The 22,341-nt window shown below is 41.5% G+C and overlaps 1 protein-coding gene across 1 annotated transcript in view; it reads right to left on the bottom strand.

The window, feature by feature from the left end:
- DGKI (diacylglycerol kinase iota) overlaps window positions 1–22,341 on the bottom strand; it is a 286,719-nt gene that overhangs the window by 110,628 nt on the left and 153,750 nt on the right. Inside the window, exons 12-20 of the mRNA XM_054034123.1 lie at window positions 21,623–21,683; window positions 17,886–17,999; window positions 16,697–16,834; window positions 15,407–15,485; window positions 10,230–10,285; window positions 9,098–9,160; window positions 8,612–8,685; window positions 7,455–7,566; window positions 2,843–3,042 (exon numbers count right to left, since the gene is read on the bottom strand). Of these exons, the coding sequence (XP_053890098.1) occupies window positions 2,843–3,042; window positions 7,455–7,566; window positions 8,612–8,685; window positions 9,098–9,160; window positions 10,230–10,285; window positions 15,407–15,485; window positions 16,697–16,834; window positions 17,886–17,999; window positions 21,623–21,683 (897 nt within the window). The remainder of the gene's footprint in view (window positions 1–2,842; window positions 3,043–7,454; window positions 7,567–8,611; window positions 8,686–9,097; window positions 9,161–10,229; window positions 10,286–15,406; window positions 15,486–16,696; window positions 16,835–17,885; window positions 18,000–21,622; window positions 21,684–22,341) is intronic.

The raw sequence follows: 22,341 nt of genomic DNA, 5'->3' as shown, positions 1-22,341 counted from the left end.
CACAGGGTGCACTTTCACCAGCCTGAGGACAAAAAATCCACCTATTCTATAAATTGAAAAGATTTTGATGGGATGCCTTTAAACACTGCAGACATCAGGTTAAGAAATTTATATGACAATGTAAAAGGGAAAACTTGGTGTCTGTGGTGGGATTTTGCAGAACAGTGTCATACTGGGCAAACTCCAGTTTAGTCAACTCTAACCTCTTCCTCCTATAATTCATCTTTATTATGCCAAGAAACTCAACAGACATTCCACCTGCCCGCCCATTCCACCTTTCTTCCCAACCGCCCAGGCACACCGACACACACGCCTTGCAGAGGTTTGAGATTGGGATTAAAGTCCTTGACGAATTGCCAGTAACCCCCCAAAAACACAGACTCACAGTTGGATATTTCATTCAAACCAAAAGGTACCCAAACAACAGAAGCTCTGAACCCGATGGAGTTTGGCATAGCATATTCAAACCAATTCTGCCATGAACAATATTCTCCACGGCTCAGTGGACCTTAATTACTGTATAGCGTTACCATGATGGGGTGGATCAGTATACCCCATCCATAGTTTAAACTCAGATGCTATAGCTCATGCCTGACCATGCTAATAACTAGACTGAAATACACCAAATGCTTTCTTCCTACTGCTGTGGCCTCCCTCATGGTTGGAAACAATGGCTCAGGATTGAATTTTTCCAGTTTGGACTTTGTAGCATGGTATGGGGTGGTGAAAAGAAATTAGAGGTCATTGCTCAGGGGGTGATAGTCTTCTATTCATCAACTGTTCAAGGTGAAATGTATGCCTAACATATTTTCAAGACAAATAAGGATCTCATGTGGTAAACACAAACTTAGACTGCTGCTCCAAAACGTTTGTCTCATTAACAGAACTGAACATGCAAAACTGAATAGGGAGTCATTGGTTGGTATATCAAAGTACTTGATTTTATGAATTGATACACTTCTGCTTCTAAAGGTTGGCAGCCACTGGATTATATGATTTGCTAAAAGGAATAACACACTCCTGAGTATGTGGCTGTTTGAATGAAACACATTTGTAGGGTGCTGGAGGTATCTGGCTTTAAACCGAGGCTCAGTATATACTGAAGGCCTGCCTTGTCTTTTGCAATTTAAATAATACATCATGAAGATGATGGCGGGAATGTTTATTAGCTCCCATCTCAGCAGCACAGAAAGACTCATTGGTAAATCAAGAATAATGGCATTTTTAATATTTAAAGTCTTTGTAAAAATATTCTTATGCTATTAAAATGCTCTCTTAGGGATTTTTTTTAAACTAATGTTTTAATATCAAAAGATATTTTAAAATTTTATCTTCTATTCTTTGGATGTTTTCTGGCTTCCATTTATTTCAACCTTTCCCTGTTCCTTTTTAGGCTACTCTAATGCTGCTTCCCTCTCATTTTATAGCTTATCGCCTTACCTGTCCATTCTCACTTTTCTTCCTTTCTTTCCTGGTTCCCTGATCCAGAAACTCTCAATCCTAATCCACCCTCAGATGCAACTCCCTAAAGCTAACACTCTCATTGAAATCTGAGTACTATAGCTTTTCTTTTAGCAGACTGGGAACTGCCAAATATACTGTATCTGGTGTCTCATGCAAAATGCATCCCTCGGTACTTCCTAATAGACCAGGAAAGTCCCCTTTGATTTGCTGACACTTCCAAGAACACTGCAATGTTTTACCACTGCCCAGACACTGCAGCACAGGAAGAATTACTATTGATTTGAGAGCTATTGAACTCTCTCAATTAGGGGTGCATATACACTGCAGCTGGAGCATGCCTCCTAGCGCGGGTAGACAAACTTTTCTTGAGCTAGCATGTGAAAAATGGTAGCCACAGCAGCAGTTTAGGCTAGCCACCCAAGTACATACTCGGGGGTCACGTGCCATTGTATTCAGGCAGAAAGCCAGAGCCATCACACGTGTCACTGTGGCCATGTAGCTATTTTTTAGCACACCAACTTGAGTAGAGCTAGTACAAGTCTGTCTACCTGTGCTGGGAAGCATGCTCCCAGCTGCAGAGTAGCCAGACCCTAAGGCTCGGTCTACACTACAGACTTTTGTTGGTATAAATATGTTGCTCAGGGATGTGGAAAATCCACCTCCCTGAGCAACATAGTTATACTGTAGACAGTATAGCGACGGGAGGGCTTCTCCCATGACATAGCTACCACTTCTCAGGGCAGTGGAGTAACTACACTGATGGGAGAAGCTCTCCTGTCGGCATAGGTAGAGTCTGTATGTGTAGACAAGCCCTTAGTGATTTATACCAGCACACTCCAATCAGGATTCCCCACATGGCAACAAATAGTTCTAGTCAGTGAATCCTCAGGCTGGTCCCATTTTCAAGTGGGAGCAGCATGCTCCCAACACAAAAAGACTCAATATAGCCTGAGCACATCTGTATCCTGCAGTGGACTGTGGATATTAGTTGAATGGTCTCAATGTGGGATCAAAAAGACTCAATTTCAGAAAGCACATTATATGGCACTTTAAATTGTGTGAGGGGCATATCTGCACAGCTTCCACGAGTGTTAGTAAGAGTCACACAGTACAGTCCACTGAGACCTCCCCGAATAGTTGCCCCTTTGGATAATTGAAAGACATAACATCTTTCTGAAAGCAAGACAAAGGGAACCCTGTTAGTTAAAGCACACACAAAATCTGGTAAATATATACAATGTGGAGGAGAGGAACATTCTGGGGTTTCTGGACCTCTTTCTCCAAATACTCTGATGGTTCAGTCCATGAAAACTCCCTGTTTGAATGCTCTGCCCAGTAACAGCCTCCTTGTATTAGGACATGAACAAGTCCAACTCACTCATTGAGTAAAGGCATGGATGTCCTCCTCTTGCTCTTCTGCACCATATTGGCCTGGTTCCTTAGGGAGATCCGAATGAGAGACGGAGCCAGTCGACATGGCTCCCCATCCACTTGCATGGGGATAGACTTGTATGTTAACAGAGTCACTTCCCGGCACTGATGCAACCTTTCTCCATGACCTCCCACCTGAAGAGCAGCCTGCAGAACAAGAACAAAGAGGAGGAAAGCCATAATGTTACCATCCTATACCAGCCACTTGAGTTAGCTAACAACTCCCTAATCCTGTTTTACCCAGCACTCCATACCCTCTGCTACAAATTATTCCATTTGCACATGAGACTCACCCTGTTGCAGTAAGTGGTTTGTTCTGTCACAGGGAGATTTACATGCTTGCCATAATACAGTCCAAAAGCAGCAGATGGTCACTAATTTGGAGGACGCAATGCAAAGAACCCACTATTCCAAATTCATCACCACTAGGAAGTTGCATTTCAGGCCAACCCCACATTTCCCCCCATCTAAATTTGCAGAATGGCTTTCCACTAAGAGACATGGGTGTACATGATGCATTAAGGCAATGTTCCAATCATTAAGGCAATGTTCCAATCAAAGCTTTTCAATAAGTCATTGCAATGAGGCATGACCAATGTAATTCCATTCACAGAAAAGACTTAAAATGGGACTTAGAATGCTAGAATAAAGTCCTGGAGAGAAGGATCAATGGGCAGAGGTCAGGTGAAGCAGTCAAACGTACATGACAAATTCATGCATCACATTGGTATGAAATTTATCATGTGGAGGTCGCCTCATCGTATGTGTTGTATATCTATATTTAGAGATCTAGATAAACACTTATATGCTTGCACACATCCAAGATGCATTTCTGTATATTTCTACATCTTGTTTTCAATTATGATTGCTTGTGTTGCAGAGTGCCTACAGTCTACGACTCAAGGATCAGGTCCCATCTATGCGATCTAAATGCTTTTTCGAGCAACAGTATTAATAGGGGTTTTCTTTCTTACCAAGGCAATACTGTCCTTGATGTGAATTAGATTAATCTGAAATAATTATTATGACAGTTTATATAGAAATTCAGCATCAGGAGTAGACAAGCTGAAAAGAGCAAGGAGAAAAACCTTGTTTGATAACTGCAGCTGGAAAGCAACTAAATGCTATGTTCAAAAATTGTCTTGAAGAAACAAAACAAGAGAGCTGTACCATGTGCCCTCTGAGACACCCACCCACTGCCGCAACATTCTGTCCATAAGTTGACTGAAACAAGTCAACAGAAACAGGGCTGCATAGTTTTCATCAAACAACAACTTCTTGACCAACAGCATTCTGTTAACTTAAAGAAAAAAAATTAGCCAGCTTTCCAAGTCGATCTCCTCTCTCCTACCTTAGTACATGCAACCTCTTTAAAACCCAAACCAGGAGTAAAGAAGCAGTGGAAGAGGCAAAGGGGATAAAAACATATCAGAGACAAAAAGGTAGACAGAGGTTGTTAATGGCTCTTGCAGGGCCCTTGAGATTTAGGCAGGCATCTTGGGGCAGAAACACTGCACTTTAATAAAAAAATGTGAATATTGTCTATCAGATTTTTTAAAAATCTATATTAATACAACATTAGCATCAAGAGTTACAGGAACTGAAGTCACTGTTTTGTTTCCCACAGGAATATTACCTGTCCTATTATGAATATAACACCTGGGCTATTGGTTACATGATGATGATCATCATCATCATATTACTTAACATTTATACAGGGCTTTTCATCCAAAGATCTCAAAGTGTGTCACAAATGTAGGCAAGCATACGATAAAGCATAGTGTGATGCACAACATGTCTGCTACGATACAGAAAAGGTCTATTGTTATAGTGACTCTTCAAATCACAAACAAATATAAAACCTTAACCCTGACCTCAGTTTCTTTTAGGTAGAAATAGCTCACTAAGGGACCTGATTCTGAATTGTGGCCTAAATGAGTTCATGCAGCTCAGGAGAGGGATGGCAAAGGTGGCTGTGCATCAACCTCTGTGGCCCTCTGGAGGCAACCCCAAAGACTACTCTAACTCACTGTTGCCTGCACTGATTCCCTATGGGATGTTACATTGTAAATACAGTTCAGTGTATTCCAGCTACACCTTCTGATTCCTCCAATACATCCTGCCCCTTCCCTCAGTTATAACCTGACATACATCTACACCAAGCACTGTAATAGTGTGGGTAATTAAAGATTATTCACCAGACCTACACTACTATGGAATTCCTCTGATGCTAGGGGTACTCCCAATCAGTTGCCACTGCCTTTGTGGCACCCGTATGATAGCTCCACCAGTATACAAAGGCTATAGCAGAAACCCCAATCGGGGCATAGACATTTAAAGTAGGTCTAGCAGTAAGGCATCTTAGTTTTGCTTATGATGGAGATCAAGTTTATTTCAGTGTGAGGAATTAGATGTCTGCATTGCGGATGGCTGTCTGCTGAAACTGAAAAGCACCTTGGCATGGAACTGACGAGCCTGTGAATGTATTTGGGTGCTATGGCGAAAAGGTACAAAGACTGAGGTTGGTCTGGAGGGTAATACCACTGTAACTAGTGATCTTCTGTTTTTAAGGTTTGTACTCGGGAAATGCACTTAGAGTTAACTTTTTTGTGGGAGAACAAAAGAAAAACAATTATAGTGGCACTTACCTGATGCTTTAAAAGCACTTTACAAACATTATTCAATCCTCACAACACCTTTGTTGGGCAGATAAGAATTATCACTCCCATTTTAGGTTAAGTGACTTGCCCAAGACTACACAGCAAATCAGTGTCAGAAGGGAAGCAAAACTCATATTTCTAGATCACTGCTCTGTGTTCTGACCAGTAGACAACACCTCTTTCAAAAAGTTTTATTCCTTTTCCACTAAATCACACAATGTTCTATTATTTCTCAAGTACCATGTTATCTTGCTCAGGGTTTTAAATGGCATAATTGTAATGCATAATTGAAAGGTGATGACACAGGATTAAGGTTGCTATGGAAATGCTCACTCTGAATCCCATGGCTGGTGCATATAAAAATGCAATGCTTATTTATGCATCAGCATTATTTTGTGTATTAATGTACTCCACATATATAGATCTTCTTATGTAAATATTCATTATAACGCAGCACAAAATAAATCAGCCTCATTGGCTTTAGGCAAGACTTCTGAAGGCACTATAGACCTTGAGACCAAAGAACAAGTCAACAGAATTTGAGCTAACATATGCAGACTGTACATTTTTTTAATCATTTATAATATGTGAGCACCAGCTAGAAAACACAAATACTTAAAATAAACAGTTGCACTACTCAATCAAGAGTGTTTCTCTTATGGTCTCTGATCTTCTTAAAAATTCTCTCTCCCCCTCATTCTGATAAAACAGGGAAAACGGGAATGTTCTGAGAATATTTAATGCAGTAATTGAAATTCTTTTAAACTATTCAGATTTTTAGGTGTGACTTTAGGTGGAGAATTTTTGCAATACCAGTGATGGTCAATTCTAGATGGTCAGTTCTAGAGTACAGCAGAAAGGAATGCTCAATTTCAAGATGGAGATGTGGCCTTTAAAGACCAGAAGTCCCAGCATGCAGTGCTCCATATTGCAAGCAAGCTGCAGGATACACCTACATACTGAAGACAAGGAGGGCTACAATATGTATCTATTTTATGCAAATTAGATATGTCCATTGAGCACCTGGTGATTTGACAATGTGGTACTTCTCAACCTTGCAAAGTTGGGACAACCTTTATGCGATTAGTACAGATGGTTTTAAAAGAGTAAGTACGTTTCATCAAAAGTTTTAGGGGGGAAAAAACCTAAAGATGTTTCTTTTTCTTTTCTTTTTTTCTTTTTTTTAAGCAAAATTATCCCTCTACCCCACCCTCCAACACACATGATTTCTTATTTTCTTTTCTTTTCTCACAGTGAAAAAGTGAAAGTAGGATTTTTTTCTTGTCAAAATATTTTGTTGGTTCACAAATTTCATCGTTTTTTTTTAAAGTGTAATTTCTATACACACACACAAAAAATTGTTGCTGGAACCCTATTTTCCAACAAAGAATTTCTAACCAGCTCTAATGTATATGGAAAATATATAAAAACCACAGTTGTGGTGGGGTTGGTAACAAACAGCAGTTATTGTGCGACCATAGAAGTTTCCCATAGTACAAACACACACACACACATGCACACACATCCCTTCTATAATACTTTAATCTTCTTTGAATTTTGATTTGGGAGCATTTTGAAGCACCATTAGATATGTTCAAAGCAACCAGTTTTTCAGGGAGTACATTTTTATAATGAAATAATACTTCTCTTCCTTTGAAAACCATTATTTGTTCATAATTTTTTTAAAAAACTGAGGCAAACACAAATTTTTTCCACCTTATTGAACCCAGGAAAGCATAGGAGAGAATCTTTTTTGTATGAAACTTTGTGCATCCTAGTGTTGAGCCATGGACATGAGGTGTCTTATACAAAATTGCACACAGAATAGTCCCAGTGCCCTAAGCAGTGTGAAATCTACTGCATGCAAAAAAAAATACTCAGCTCTGCCAAAATTCTCACCAGAGAGGCCATAGTGAACCCAATGACCTCAATGTAACCATCATCATGGCGCTGAGGTTCAAAGTCTCTGTGGTCGCTGGGGGTACCCCAGGGCATTGTGCCAGCACAATACCTGCAGAAAGAGGTTTAGAAAATGAGAGCTTTAGGGAGCATATTAAGAATTTGCCCCACTGGGTCTTATAACAATTAAAAGAAAAGAAAGCATAAGTACTGGCCAGTTCTTTATCTTCTGGGTGAATAGCCATACATCTATTCCAAAAGGTCTTAAAATCCATTCTGGGGCCTCCCAGTGACCATACATATAATTACAGGAAAGATCAGAAAGGGAACCTGCCCTCCAACTTTCAGGCTGGTGGGGCAGGCAATTAGTTTGTCTATCCCAATTTCTGGTAGGTTGCTGAGTGGAGATGGGAGGCAGCAGAGAGGGGACAGTGCCTTTTAGCAGTAGTGCTCAGGACTCTTCTCTCCCGCCTCCCCCCAATCCTTCTTCAGATCAGCTGTTCAGCTGGATTTTCGCCTGCCAACAAAGGCTGCTTTGTGCCCCTACTAAGACGGCAGGAGGCTGAAACCGAGCTTGCTTTCTGCAGACCCTAGTTTCCTCCCTCCCTCCTGGCTCAGAAGGTCTGGGAGCAGAAGGGATGCAAAAGCTGGGATATATTGGAGGAGGAGCTCCAGACAGTGGTCTCCTACCTAATGGCTGCTGCTGCTTCTCTCTCCTGCCTACCCTTAGGGATATATGGGAGACCTTGTGGAGCAGGGGGTGGGGAGAACTTTGGAGAGGAGACACCACAAAGAACCTTGCAGAGAGCGCAACACAGGAGGGAGAGGAAGTGAATACCTTGGAAAGAGAATCTTTGGAGAGGGGACAGGGAAGATGGGGGGAATATTGGGCTTTTAAAAACACACCCCACTGTTTGTGACACCCTCTGAGATGTTAGGAAACAGTGTTTCTTCCAGATCCATTTGGAGCTCTTCTATTTGGAAGGTACTGATCTGATTTTTTTCCTCCTGCTTTGTGTTTCTAATGAAGCAGAAGACAACTCTGTTCTATCTGTTGACTTCCTTGTTCAAGTATGAGGTGCACAACTCATGTGGAAACCGTATTTGTTAATTAATTGTTCCTATGAAGCCAGCAGTTTGTTGTTACTGGAGCTTACCTGGGTATATTTAAAAACACTATACATTGGAACTTCAGCTCCTGAATCTTTGGGGTCAGGTCTGTTCCATCACACTGCAAAAACCAAAGCAACAGAACAAAGAGGGGTTTGTAAATGGGGTCTCAGACAGGATAATAATTGCTGTTACCCCATTTTGTAACAACCTGCCCAAGAACATGGATTGCATTTTAGAAATACCCACCTCTCTATAACATAATTACTGGACACCATTCACTCTCTGTGAGATAGGTAACGGTGTGTTACTCAGTGGGAAATTGTCATGTATGTAAATTCCCAAAGGCTTTCTACAAAATGTGTTTCAAATGTCACAGTCAAAACTGAAACTAACAATCAATGGTCTGGTGTGATTAGGTCTGTTTTCTCAGCATTCCCCCTCTCTCTCTCTCTCTCTCTCCCCCCCCCTTCTCTCTCTCTCTCCCTCACACTCACACTGCACAAAATGATGCCATGCTTTCCTATACTTACCACAACTTTAACATGTTTGGATAAATCTCTGGAACTTCTCTGCAGGAAGTCTGAAAAGGCTGCCTACCAGACATAGGAAAAGGGAGGGAATTCAAATCAGAATTTTTTTATTTGACTGATCTACAGCTTCTTCCTTTCACTTTCCTTCCTTTGCATCCTTCCCCAGATTCTGCCACCACATACCATCCTGAGCTAAACTCTTTTCTTTCCTGCTCCCATTGACAGAGTTTTAGGCCAAGTTTCTTCTGTTAGCATCCAGTTAACAGTGCACGTTTCAAATTCTCAAGAGTCCCTTGAATCAGAGCCAGGAGGCGAGACACAGAAGGGAAGATTGGTACACTTGTTTTGCTGCATTGAGGTGCTACACTAAGAAAAGGCACTCCACTTTGGAAGATTTACCATGGAATACCATTGTGCACCCAAATCATCATGCAGATTCTTACTCTGGTTTGTTTGTTTGTTTGTTTGTTTTTAAAGCATAAGGCTTCTGGGTGTGATGACAGTGATAGAATCTGACAGCGGAAAGACATGTATGATGGCAAGTATTATCCAGTCAATGACCTCCTTTCCTAATTACACATTAGAATAAAGCTGAAGACCCATCCACGTCCCTCCTGGATAAGAAATTGCCATCTGATTTGCATATTCATGTATGAAAATGAGATGCTCCAAATAGCAGCTCTCTGACCTCCTCCTCTCTTTAGCTCCAAGTCCAGGAGTGCTCATCAGGGGCTGAAAGATATGGTCAACGATTTTTCCTATGCGCTAGCAATTTCCCCAGTAAATTCAGTATCCAAGTGCTGCCCACAGATGGGAATAAATGTGAACCCAACAGTGAAGCGCTTGCCAATCTGCAGCAGCGGGTACAGGATATTATCAGTCCTTCCTCCAAATGCTGTAGCACTCTTCTGAACTACTAACTATTATAGGGAAATAATACTTCAACCCCTTCCAAACAGACATGGGCAGGCATTGCCAGAAGTAACTGAAAGCAAACTATGTACTTTTAAAGGTGACAGGCAAAAGAAATGGTCATAAGCCTCAGGAGTGAAAGGGAGAGGAAGGGGAATAAATGATAAATAATTTAAATAAATAAACCAAAGTTATTCTGTAAAATCTATTCGCAACTCACCCCAGCATAAAACATTTTATTTCGAAAGCGACTGTTGAATTTCTCTGGATTTGCTTCTGTAAAAGAAGAACAAGGAAGAAAACAAAGTCGTCATAAGGGAGAAAGTTTGCAAAGCACCCTTGCTGTTCCAAGAAGTTTCATTCCAAGCTTTCCTGGAGGCAGGAAGACAGATTTCCAGCCTTGGCAAGCTGCTAGCTTTCAACCCATGATGGGGAAAGGGCAAGGGAAGTCTTTATTTTCAGCACGATCTACATTAGCAACCCTAATAGAACAATTCCATGCGTACTGTACATACACCACCCATTGGTAATTAAAAGGTGAAAAATGTCAAATGAATTTTTACTTTGCAAGAATCTATCCTCTATGCTATTCTTTGCTAGTGGATTTCTATTTAGTGCAGCCCCTTTTTGGTGTAAGATACAGTGGATGAGGATAAGGGCAGACAGCCCCCAAAGCATGAGTCTCATGAGGGAAATTTACCACAACAACAGCTTAGCGAGTCACATTGTCTGTCTCATGATCCCACCGTAAACTTCCAACAGCACAATAACAACTTTTCAGTGACACAAGTACACACTGTACATTGAGTAGATCTCCATTTGGATCATTTCAAATCTCATGAAACATTTGAAACAAAACTGAATGGTTCATAGATTTTCAGGCCAGACGGGATCATTATGATCATCTAGTCTGATATCGTGCATAACACAGGCCATAGAATTCAACGTAGTGATTTCTGTACCTCGCCCAACAACTTGTAGTTAAAGTAGAGCCTAATTAGAAAGAGATCCAATTTTGATTTAAAGATTCTAAGTGAGGAGAATTTATCACATCCTTGGTAATCTGTTTCCAATGATTAATTACTCACGGTAAAAACGTTTGTCTTTTTTTTTCCAGTTTGAGTTTTCCTAACCAGCCATTGGATCTTTTATGCTTTTTTCTGATAGACTAAAGAGCCCTCTACTATCAGATATCTTCTCTCTGAATAGCTACTTATAAGAGTGTGATTAAATCACTTCCTAGCCTTCTCTGCGATAAGATAAATAGAGCTTTTAAACTTCCATTGCAAGGCATATTTTCCAGCCCATAAACCATTCTCATAGTTCTCCAATTCCCCTCTAATTTTTTCAGTATCCTTTCTAAAATGTGCACACCAGAACTTGTAATAGGATTCCAGCAGTGGTCTCACCAATTCCATATACATAGGTAATATCTCCCCTACTCAGGCATGATGATTCCCTGTTAATCCATCCAAGTATCATGATAGCCCTTTTGACCACATCATCACACTGGGACCTCAAATTCAGTTGGTCATCTATAAAGACCTCCTAAGTCCTTTTATGAATCACTGCTTTCCAGAATACAGACTTCCATATTGTAGTGTGACCTACATTTTCTATCCGTTGATGTATGACCTGCACTTGCCTGTATTAAAAACACGTGTTGTTTGATTGCACTCAGCCTGCCGAATGATCCTGTTTGCTTTGTTGTGGGTAAACGTCAAATGCAGGACTCTACCATATCAATACATTCCAGGCCACATGTTCACAAATCGCTTGTTTTGTTGCACCTGCAAATCGCATCTCTATTTACATGCACAAGTGGTGGTTCTGCCTACAAAGGGTTACAGTGTCCCCAGCAACTGGTGAATGGGATATCTACAGAGCAAGGGCTTCCCCTTCTGAATGGCCACATTAAAATTGCCTGGATTGCAGCTCTGGGTATAGGTGGAAGGCAGGGGCTGCATGCCCTGGACTCCCACTGTGACGTTGCACTCTATATGATTTTAGGAAAATATGCTAATGAGTGTGAATATAATGTAACTAAAATATGCTCCATGCAAATGGTCTCTTGTAAGGTATAATTACAAAGCTTATAATCTACTGAGTGTGGTCATCCTATTTGTATAAATGTATCACTCTTGTATCTGAAACTAGAAATATGAAATATAACTCTGAGGGCCTATTATAATTATGCAAAGTGTGGGCCATTAATGGTGGTTTGGAATCTTGATGGCTCCCATCAACCAAGACAATTGACTGTGGATGGCTCTGTTTGCTTGCAGGCCTTCCTTTGAGTCAGGCTGGGAGGAATGAAGGCTTAGGGTCTTACAGGACATGTGACCATGTCACCTGGTACTGAAATCCATCTTAAACCTGGTGCTTTTCCATTTAGAAGTGGGGTTAGGGACCCAGAGAGACAAAAGATGCCTAACTTGTGCCAAAGCCATATAAGGGAGTCGAACAGAACAAAGAGGGCTGCAATCATTAGAAATCCCCTAGCTACCACCTGAGCTGGAACAAGGGCTGTACCAGGGGAAAGGATTGTGCCCAGAAGGCGTCCAGTCTGTGATAGAAGCTTATTGAAACATCTCTGAGGGTGAGATTTTATCTGTATTCAGTTTTCTTACTGTATTAGGTTTAGATTTGCGTGTTTTATTTTATTTTACTTGGTAATTCACTTTGTTCTGTCTGTTACTACTTGAAACCACTTAAATCCTACTGTCTGTATTTAATAAAATCACTTTTTACTTATTAATTAACCCAGAGTATGTATTAATACCGGGAGGGGGGGGGGGGGGGCAAAAAGTTGTGCGTACCTCTCTATCAATGTTAGAGTGCAAACACTTTATGAGTTTGCCCTGTATAAGCTTTATACAGGGTAAAATGGATTTATTTGGGGTTTGGACCCCATTGGGAGTTGGGCATCTGAGTGTTAAAGACAGGACCACGTCTTAAACTGCTTTCAATTAAGCCTACAGCTGTTAGGGGACATGGTTCAGACCTGGGTCTGGGTTTGCAGCAGGTTAGCAGGTCTGGCTCAAATCAGGCAGGGCACTGAAGTCCCAAGCTGCCAGGGCAGGAAAGCAGGGGCAGAAGTAGTCTTGGCACATCAGTTAGCAGCCCCAAGGGGGTTTCTGTGATCCAACCCATCACACCCACTTCTCAAGAAACTGAGTGGGGAGGAGTGGAGCGCTCTGTCTCAATTACACCCCAAGCATCAGCCACCAAATGTGGCCAGAAACGGGGGTAGGGATTAGGAAATAAATGGCATATCTAAAAGGGGTGAAGTAATTTACTTTCTCCTAGAGCAAGAAGGGAATAGGGGAGGAATTGTGACTCAGAAGCAGAGTTTCCTTCCCAGAGCTCTTCCCGGAACAGCATAGCTACGTGCTCCCCCATATTCAGGACCAAGCCTAACGGTTCAGTCTCCCCTCAAACAAGTAACTGGTCACATAAGCACCAAGGTCACCACTGAAAAGGCAACGTTCATTAAAAGTAACATTTGAGACACTTACTACCTAGTCTACCTAAAGGGAAATACCCAACTACCTTAGAGGGCAGTTACATTTCCACACTGTGAAATGCCCAAGTGGACTAGGAGAGTTCAAGTCGGTATCTTTATTTATTTTATTTGCTTCATGATATTTTATATCATTAACAATAGCTCTGAAGGCAGGAATGCGCATGCACGTTCAATTTATTGGACCAAATTCTGCTTTAATGAAACTAGTGTAAACCCAGAATAATTCCACTGATTTCAATGGACTTACTCTGGATTTACACCAGTTGTAAATGAGATCAGAGTCTGACCCATCCTGATTATGTCCATAAATAACACATGACCGAGGAAATTAAATGAAAACAAACACACACAGGACAACAATGACACCAAAATGTACGTTTTAAGCTTTTCTTCCCCTGTACACACAGGACTCATTTGTAAGTTTTTGTGTTCAAGAAAGTGAGAAAATAACTGTGCCAGCTAGAATGGGAACAGCAGATGCAGGTGCTTTGCAAGCTTCCCCATCCACACATACCCACACACAGATTGCTCTGAGTATTTTCTCTCTCTCATCTAAATTTTTAAAACACTGGCATGTCTGGAATAACATTCATTCTTTATATAGCTCTACAACTTAATAATTAAGTAATGCTTCCACTAAGTGAGAGGGTAGCCATGAAACTCATCTATACTGTATGTTTGCAACCACATTAGGAATGCACACTGGGGTGCGCTTATAAAGAAATGCATAGTGCTGTCATCATTTCATTCCTGTGCCCTTCTGTGGCCCTTCATTATTATTCCTGAAGCTTACAGCAGTCTTAAACATTATAAAATATGCATTAGCTCATTCCATCAGGCATTCAGCTCTTTATTTAGCCTGGCATGAGGGTGCTATCTTTTTACTTTTTTAATGACATTGTTATAGTAGAAAAATGAGAACAAGTGAGGCTTCAGTTCAAAACTCACACAGCTAAATCAACAACATGCTGACCAAGGAAAATTGAACAGCAGCGCTGGTAATATAAATATGCTTACCTAACACATGCACACAATGTACTGCCTCTCAAGCCAAAACTCAGCTGTTTAGGCATATTTGGAATTCTGTGAGAGTTTCTGGCAGGACACACTCTTCATCAGCATGAAGAGAAATAAAGTAATTCAGCAGCCCAAGCTAGGACTCCTGGGGGATTTTTATGGATTATTATGAAGGCCTGTTTATTTCCTTACCAACATAGCGGCTCTAGGGCTCAGTATTGTCTAACTCAACCCAATAATACTATACCATAGTCTTTCATAATAAGTCTCTCTCTAGTTCTTCTGTAAACCTGACTTTACTACTGCTGCCATCTACAATCCACAACTTCACATTCCTATCACTCCCCATCCCAACCCCTCCCCCACTATGGGAAAAATTTGCTCCCAATGTAAATTCTCTTTTTCTCTCTGCTGTTTCCTTATTTTTGTCCACATGCCCTCATTCTGGATCAACGTAAGCCTTTTATAGTATCTACAGCTCCCTTTAACATCTCCTTTAGAAACTTCAAATCTCTCCCCTCTTAGTCTCTTTTCCTCCCATGAATCTCAGCTTTTCCAACCAATTTCATCAATCTTGTTATATCACCAAAACCTTTTCTATTTCTTCAGTATCCTTTCTTCAGTGTGATACACAAAACTGGACACATTTGTCCAATTGTGGCATAATAAGTCCTTCAGAAACTAGTGCTAGAATCATTCTTCCCACTTTCTTGTCTGGGACAGGAATTTATATGTTTCAGCATTCTCTTTAGATTTTGGGAAACAAGTTGTCATAGCCAACCCTAGCTAAAATTCAGAAGTCATTTGTCCATTCCTATGATTTCACAGCTAAGGGAATTAAGAGTTCCTCTCACCTCGGGATTCATGGAATTCCAGCGTGACATGTGCATCAAATCCAAGGCTGAAGTAATTATTGAAGACACTGAGTGGAAGCTGCAATCAAAGACCAGAAAGAAAACATGTGAAACCGTTTTGGGTACAGTATGCAAGAAAAGACGACCAAATATTTCATGCCATCCCTCAAATTAACAGCTTTTTGAAAAGCTATAGAAGGAGAGAAGAGAAAGCTGTGGGAAATTTTATATGCAGAGTTCCTATGAAGGCTGGAAACAACTTGCTGAAGGTAATCAAATGCAGAAATGAAAGAACACAAACACATCTGCAGTGCTTTATGGTCACGTAAGTGACTCTGTAAACATGACATCATGGGGTTCCCTATTTATCCTCTCTCAGCAATCTCCTACTTAACATGTCAAAACAACGATTCTCCTAATTGCTGGCACTACAAGCTCAGCATGGCATCTGAAAAATCAAGCTGTGTTCTTTCTGCTTCATACATCATCAGCAGCAATACAGATCCTGGATTCAGAACTCGGCTGGTAATTCTGTTGATGATGTATGAGGCAGACTAGAGCACATCTGGCCCTTTCACTGCTATATTGGCTCTATTAGGCTGACAAGAAGGAAAGCTAGAGTTCAGTAAATTATAACTCAGAAAGGTTAGAGGGCTCTGTGTGCAGGAACAAGGAGTCATTTCATTTTTCTGGCTATTGCCTCACTTTACAATAATTGCAGATTAAACAGGAGAGAACAGAAATACAGCTCCTCCCATGACAAATATTCCAAAATATTTGAAAACCTTCCAACTCGCAGACCAAATGGGGGAGGGTCAGTGATGTAACGGGACCACACAGAGGGAATGAGATGACAACCTCAAAAGACACAGGCTAGCAACCCATACAAAACTTAGAGAACAGATACACAACTGGTATCCACTAGCAGCAGCCCAAAGAATATACATCTGCTTTGTGGTTTTTCAATCAATTGAGGACTGGATCATGGGGCTAGCCTTTATCACCACAGCTAACAAGGCCAGGGGAAGAAGTAATAATCTGACAAATGAAATGCCACAGATGTTCATCCTTTGGCCCAGTGAACAAGGAGTTTGTTTAAGCATTCAGATATTGAGCATTATGAGGGACAACAAGTGGGCAGCATGCTGTAACTGTGATCTACGTCTGAATGTGGTGACATCTTTAACCTTGCTGTAGGAGATGACGAGAGTGGAAAATGTTTTCCTGAGTCCCAGAAACCCCAGCTTGCATCCTGCAGGCTCTCTCTGCTGTAAAACAGGCAGCTCTAACCTTACGTGCCCCGTCCTCAATTTCTTCCTGTGGCAAATCGGGGTTTCGTTCCACCTGGAGGTTCCAGCGGTCCAGCTGGACAATAGTCCCATCTTCTACGTGACAGAGAATCTTCGAGACAGGCTCATCCGTGTAACCCTGGAAGCAGAATGAGCGCCACCAAAGACTCACTAATGGACTTCTAGAACACCATCACGTCACACGTTAATTACCTGACTGAGACACCAGTGACCAGGCCAGGCCAGATCTGCGTGAAGGAAGCTTGCATGAAATCCAGACTAAGTCTGCCCAACAGGTTCATAAATTTAGACTGTGGATGAACCAGGAACAAGAGGTTTGGCAAACAACTGTTGAGATTTACAATCTCTGACCAGCACAGTAAGGCCAATGGTATATGGAGGTGACTCAACAGATTTTACTAAGAGTGCCATGCCCTTTTCTGCAGTCCACAGGTCCTACTGACCACAGGTGGCAAGATTCTGTACACACATGCAATAAAATCCCTGCCCCAAATTGTTCATAAGATCTTGCCTTGTTTCATCACAAACCTGAAACGCAGTATGGGTTTGTGAACCTTTGGGCAGATGCAATCTGAGTTTCACATAAACCTTTTCATAGATGTCAGGGAGGGTTGGATGGTTTCAACCACAAACCATGCCAAAACTTGTTTGTTTTAGATGAACTGAGCTTTCACTTTTCAAGCTTGCATAAACCCCAAAATCAAAGCAAAACTCAGAGGGTGCAAATCCATAAGAACCAAAAAAACAAGCAAAAGTAGCATTCTAGAACCCACATGCAGCTGCTGAAATTCGCACCGTTCATTTGTAGGATCTGGGCCAAAGCAGGCACTAGTTATCAGAGCAGTTGAGGTGCCCTGTATTTTACTTCATTGTGTGGGCTAGAGAGACGTGTTAGAATTTAATTTTGCTGTCAGCTTTGAATAGACTCTGGATCCCACCATGGAACAGGGAAGAACTTCAATTGTATTTGTCTCCATCTGCAATAATTCTAAGTGCATCACAAGAATGGAAACAGGCACAAAAATCAATTTCAATCTGGAATGGATTTTGGATACGTCCCTGCCTTCACTCCACTGCTGTAGCTAGCAGAAGCCCCACCCAGAACAACTACCAATTAGAATGAATAGCTGGTAAGGCACAAAGAAGAGAGTATTGAAGTCAGTGCTTACTCCTCCCCAGTTGAGGGTGCGAGCAAGGTCATTCCCAGTGCCAAGGGGAAGGACGGCAACAGGAGGCTGGGGGCTGAGCTGCAGCTCATCCAGGATGGAGAGGATCCAGCCCACCTGCAAACAGAGAACAGAAAAGGGAAAGAAATCAAATTAGGTGGATTTAAATAGTGAAAGAGAGAAACAGACAGACAGTTTATCCTCATCACACAGATGGTCAAGTGATATTAATGGGAGATGCAGAAATGAGCACTGCTGAAAACCATTTAGCCTCCCTGCCTCAGCTTCCTCTTCTGCAAAATAGGGATAAAAGTATTTATTAGCCTGCCTCACAGGAGTGTTACAAGGAGCAACTGGATGTCAAGTTGTACATAAATGCTGATTATTAAAAATAATGAATTGGCATTATTTATTGTTATATTGATTTAACAACAATCATTCCACCCTTTCCCTGAACAGGAAACAAAAGCACCTACAATTATGGACTTGTATTTATACCTGACTTAACATTGCTTTGAGGGCTTTTTATTGAAATTCTTCTCATAAAACAAAAGACCTCCTTGGATTATCTTCTACAGAGTACAAAGAACCATAAAGCAAAACTAGACAGCATTTTAAAAAACTGAATAAAAAAATTAAGTTAAAAATTACTAAGAACAAACATCTGAAACTCATCCTAATTATTTTTTCACAGTAACAGCATTGAAAGTAAGGGTTATAAGGAACTGTACCACTGGAGATGCCATCCTTTAAATGAGGCACAAAACCAAGGTCCTGACCATTTGTGGTTATCAAAGATTCCAAGGTACTTTTTGCAAGAGTGGAAATGTTAGCTTTGCTATCCAGGCCAATTTCCTACTTGAACTCCAATATCTAAAGAATTCTTGTTTACTACTGAGTAGTGTTGCTTTGTGCTATTAAACAGCTTTCATGTTCTACCAATAGCTGTGGATTAGTGGTATGTGGTGGTGGAAGTGACTCTTGTAGGTATAGAATTTTTAAAGGACTTCCTGCATTTCTTTGAGCTGAAAAGGGCTATTTAACTATATTAGAATAATGTAGAATTTACATTTTAAAATGGTGGTATGGGAAGCACAGTCACTGAGGGACAGATTTTTTAAGGTCTTTAGTTAGACACATAGTGGGATTTTCAAAAGGGGCTAGGAGCCTAACTCCCATACCTTTAAAAATCTGGCCTCTGGTGCTTAGAATAGGAGATGGAGTCAGGAAACCCTAAGGTTAAATCCTGGGCCCATTGAAGCCAATTGGACCACCACTCTGCCATTGACTTGCTATCTAAAATTGGGCAGATCACTTCATCGTGCCTCAGTCTCCCAGTGTGTAGAGTGGAGATAATACTATTAAATCACCTTGTAAAACTGCTTTGAAATGACACATAAATTGATTCTATTTGAGTGGCAAGCCTTATTATTTAGTTTGACCCAGTCTCTAAATATCCAACAGCAGTCTTGGGGCAAGGGGTGACAAGGCCTACCATCTCTTGTGAACTGTGTGATGGTGAAAGCAGCGGAGATTGACAGCCCTGGAGGCTACAGCCTTCCATGTATCCCCAGGAAAAGGAGAGCAAGCCGTGAAACTGGAAAAGCTTCCGCCTTCTGTTTCATGTCAGCAAGGCAAAGTGATATCTGGTCTCACTGAATATTCACTAAGTCCATCTGAGCAAGATTTTTCATTAGCTTTTGGGACAATAAGATATTAATTTGTTTCAAATTTAACAGCAGCAAAGATAACAGTCTAGAGTTGTTCACACTAATGATACGGTGCTGCCCCCTATTGCTCATACTGTGAAGTCAGGAGAAAACAAGAGTTGGTAAGAGCCAATCGAGCTGCACTAATTTTTATATTAAAAATTCTGTGGACCTAGATTAACTCACATTATAGTTTCAGCTCCCTTGGATGGCAGACTGGAAACATTTGACAAATACATTGGAAGATTATCTATTTTCACTATGTCCTCCGCTGAAACAGTGTCCTGTAGGTTCTGAAGGAAACAATCCCTAGTGAATCACAGAAGATGGCCCTTTGCTGGACCCTAATTGGTTCACTCCTACTTTCTCTCCAACAGAGAAGGCACCCTTCCATTCATATTAATATTCACTAAGGCTGGGATTTTTACATGGGCCTAAGGAGATTAGATACCCAGCTTCCCCTGAAACTCAATGGGAGTTGGGGGCCTTATTCCTTTAGGCTCCTTTGAATATCCCCACTTATGTCCATTGTAAACCATTCCAACCCCCAATGATATGATTTCTCAGCTTGGGTGGCAGAGTTCTGTCATCAGGGTAGCCCCTACACCTTACATACCACCCTGGTGGAAATGCGCTTGATCACATTTAGCTATCTCAGAAGGGACAGTGCAATGTCATACACACTGGAGTATGACAAAATCACAGCCAATATTGAGAGAAACTGATTATGAAGAAGAAAGCTTCTATATTGGCTCACAAATAGGCTACATCTACACTAGGAAGTAGAGGTGTGATTCTCCTCCTCATGTACATATGCTCCCACAAGCACTCAGTGAGCTAGCAGTGTAGCCACAATAGCATGGGGAGCAGCGGCAGAGACATGGCTGAGCCATGCCAAAACACATATCCACTGATTTCAGAGGGATTTGTACTTGGCATGGCTTGACCACGTCTCCACTGCAGCTCCCTGTGCTAACACAGCTACAATGCTACTTATACTTATGCTAAATCAATGAGAGCTAGCAGGAGTATGCGTGTATGAGCAGAAGAATCACAACCATATCTAATACTCAGCACCTATATATCTTAGATATTTATATGGTCCTTGTCAGTGTAGAATCTGTGCACCGCACAATCTCTAATTTAGAGATCCTCATCACACACCTGTACTATCCCCATGTTACAGATGGGGAATTGAGGCACAGAGAGTCTAAATGACTTGCCCAAGGACACACAGGAAGTATGTGGCAGAGTGGGAAATTGAACCCAGGTCTCCCAACTCCCAGGGTAGCATCCTAGCCACTGAACCATCCTTCCTTTCATGCACAGATATCAAAATACTTTACAAAGGAATTGGGAGAGGAACACACAACTTGCCTATAGTCACAAAGGGAGACAATGACAGACATGGAATAGAAAGTGGATCTCCTGACTCCTCATCACATACCATGGGCATAGTTGAGTGGGACAGAAGATACTGCCCCCCCCCCCCCCCCAAAAAAACTGCAAGTCTCGGACAGGCATGGAGTTTGCCCCACACACACACGTGGCCCCGCTGGCCTGACTGGAACTGTCCCCCGCCTCCCCGCAAATACAGAAGTCAAACTATGCCTACGTCACATACCCTTCCCACTGGATCATCAGTTTTTGGATATCAGCAACAGTCAGAATGGTGATACAGCAGAGAAAAAGACCAGTAAAATTGAATATGGTTCAGTTGTAAAAGCTGCTTAAGGGTGAAGGAAGCTTTTTTAGGCATAGTATCATGTACATATTTTATTCATAACAAGAATGTAATCCACAAATATTATAACAGATATCACCTTACCCCCCAGATATTCTTAACCAGGGTGGCAAGGGAAACTTTGCAATATATCTTATCATGTTGAAAAGTCTCTTAATTATTAATGTTCCCTTCAAGCAGATACTGGACTGAGGTCTCCTTTGCAGGGGCTTTTTTGTCCAACTCTGTCCTTTCTGAGTTAATGGAGACAATCATCAAGTTTGACATGAAATGCACAGAAGACCTACCGTTCCATCCCCACCGCAGGCCAGGATTCGCAGATTTGGCACTTTTCTGTACAGTTCGAGTCTGGCAGGGGAAATGAAGGGGGAAGGGGAGAGTCGTAAGGAAGAACATAGGATGGAAGTGAGCAATTAGAAATACAGTGACTGCAATAAGGGACAATAAACAAAACAATGGAGGCGGTTGTACATACCAATGAAAAAAATATTACAGAGAGCCAATTTTATCACTAAATACACTTACTTCACCGCGTAGCATTCAGTGTCAGACATAGGCGGTGGCATGGAAAGAAAATCTGCCCCTACAACAAAAATGCTCCATGTTTGGAACAACTACCACCCACTGCTCAAGAAAAGTTTACACCTGGAACAGTAAGGGTGCTGTAGTTCAGTGGCTTTCAACCTCTTTTCATTTGCAAACACCTAAAAAATTTCAAATGCAGGTGCGGACCCCATTGGAAATCTTAGACATAGTCTGCGGACTCCAAGGGTTCCGCAACCCCCGGGTTGAAAACCGCTGCTGTAGATGAAGAATGAAGTGCCCCAGTAACGTGGTGTGGATGAAGCTTGAACCGTGTCTGCCTCAAATAGTTTTGGTTCAACCGGTGCTGATAGTAACTCACTTTCACCAAAAAATTCACTCCAGTATCTGACAAGAATAATGCAGATCTCGGTACACTGTAGAAAGGACTGCAGGAGATTATTAGTTATCCTGGATCACCCCC

Source organism: Malaclemys terrapin, chromosome 1, assembly GCF_027887155.1.
Source record: "Malaclemys terrapin pileata isolate rMalTer1 chromosome 1, rMalTer1.hap1, whole genome shotgun sequence".
NCBI classification, from domain to species: domain Eukaryota; kingdom Metazoa; phylum Chordata; order Testudines; family Emydidae; genus Malaclemys; species Malaclemys terrapin.
This window is presented reverse-complemented; position numbering and strand designations above follow the sequence as displayed.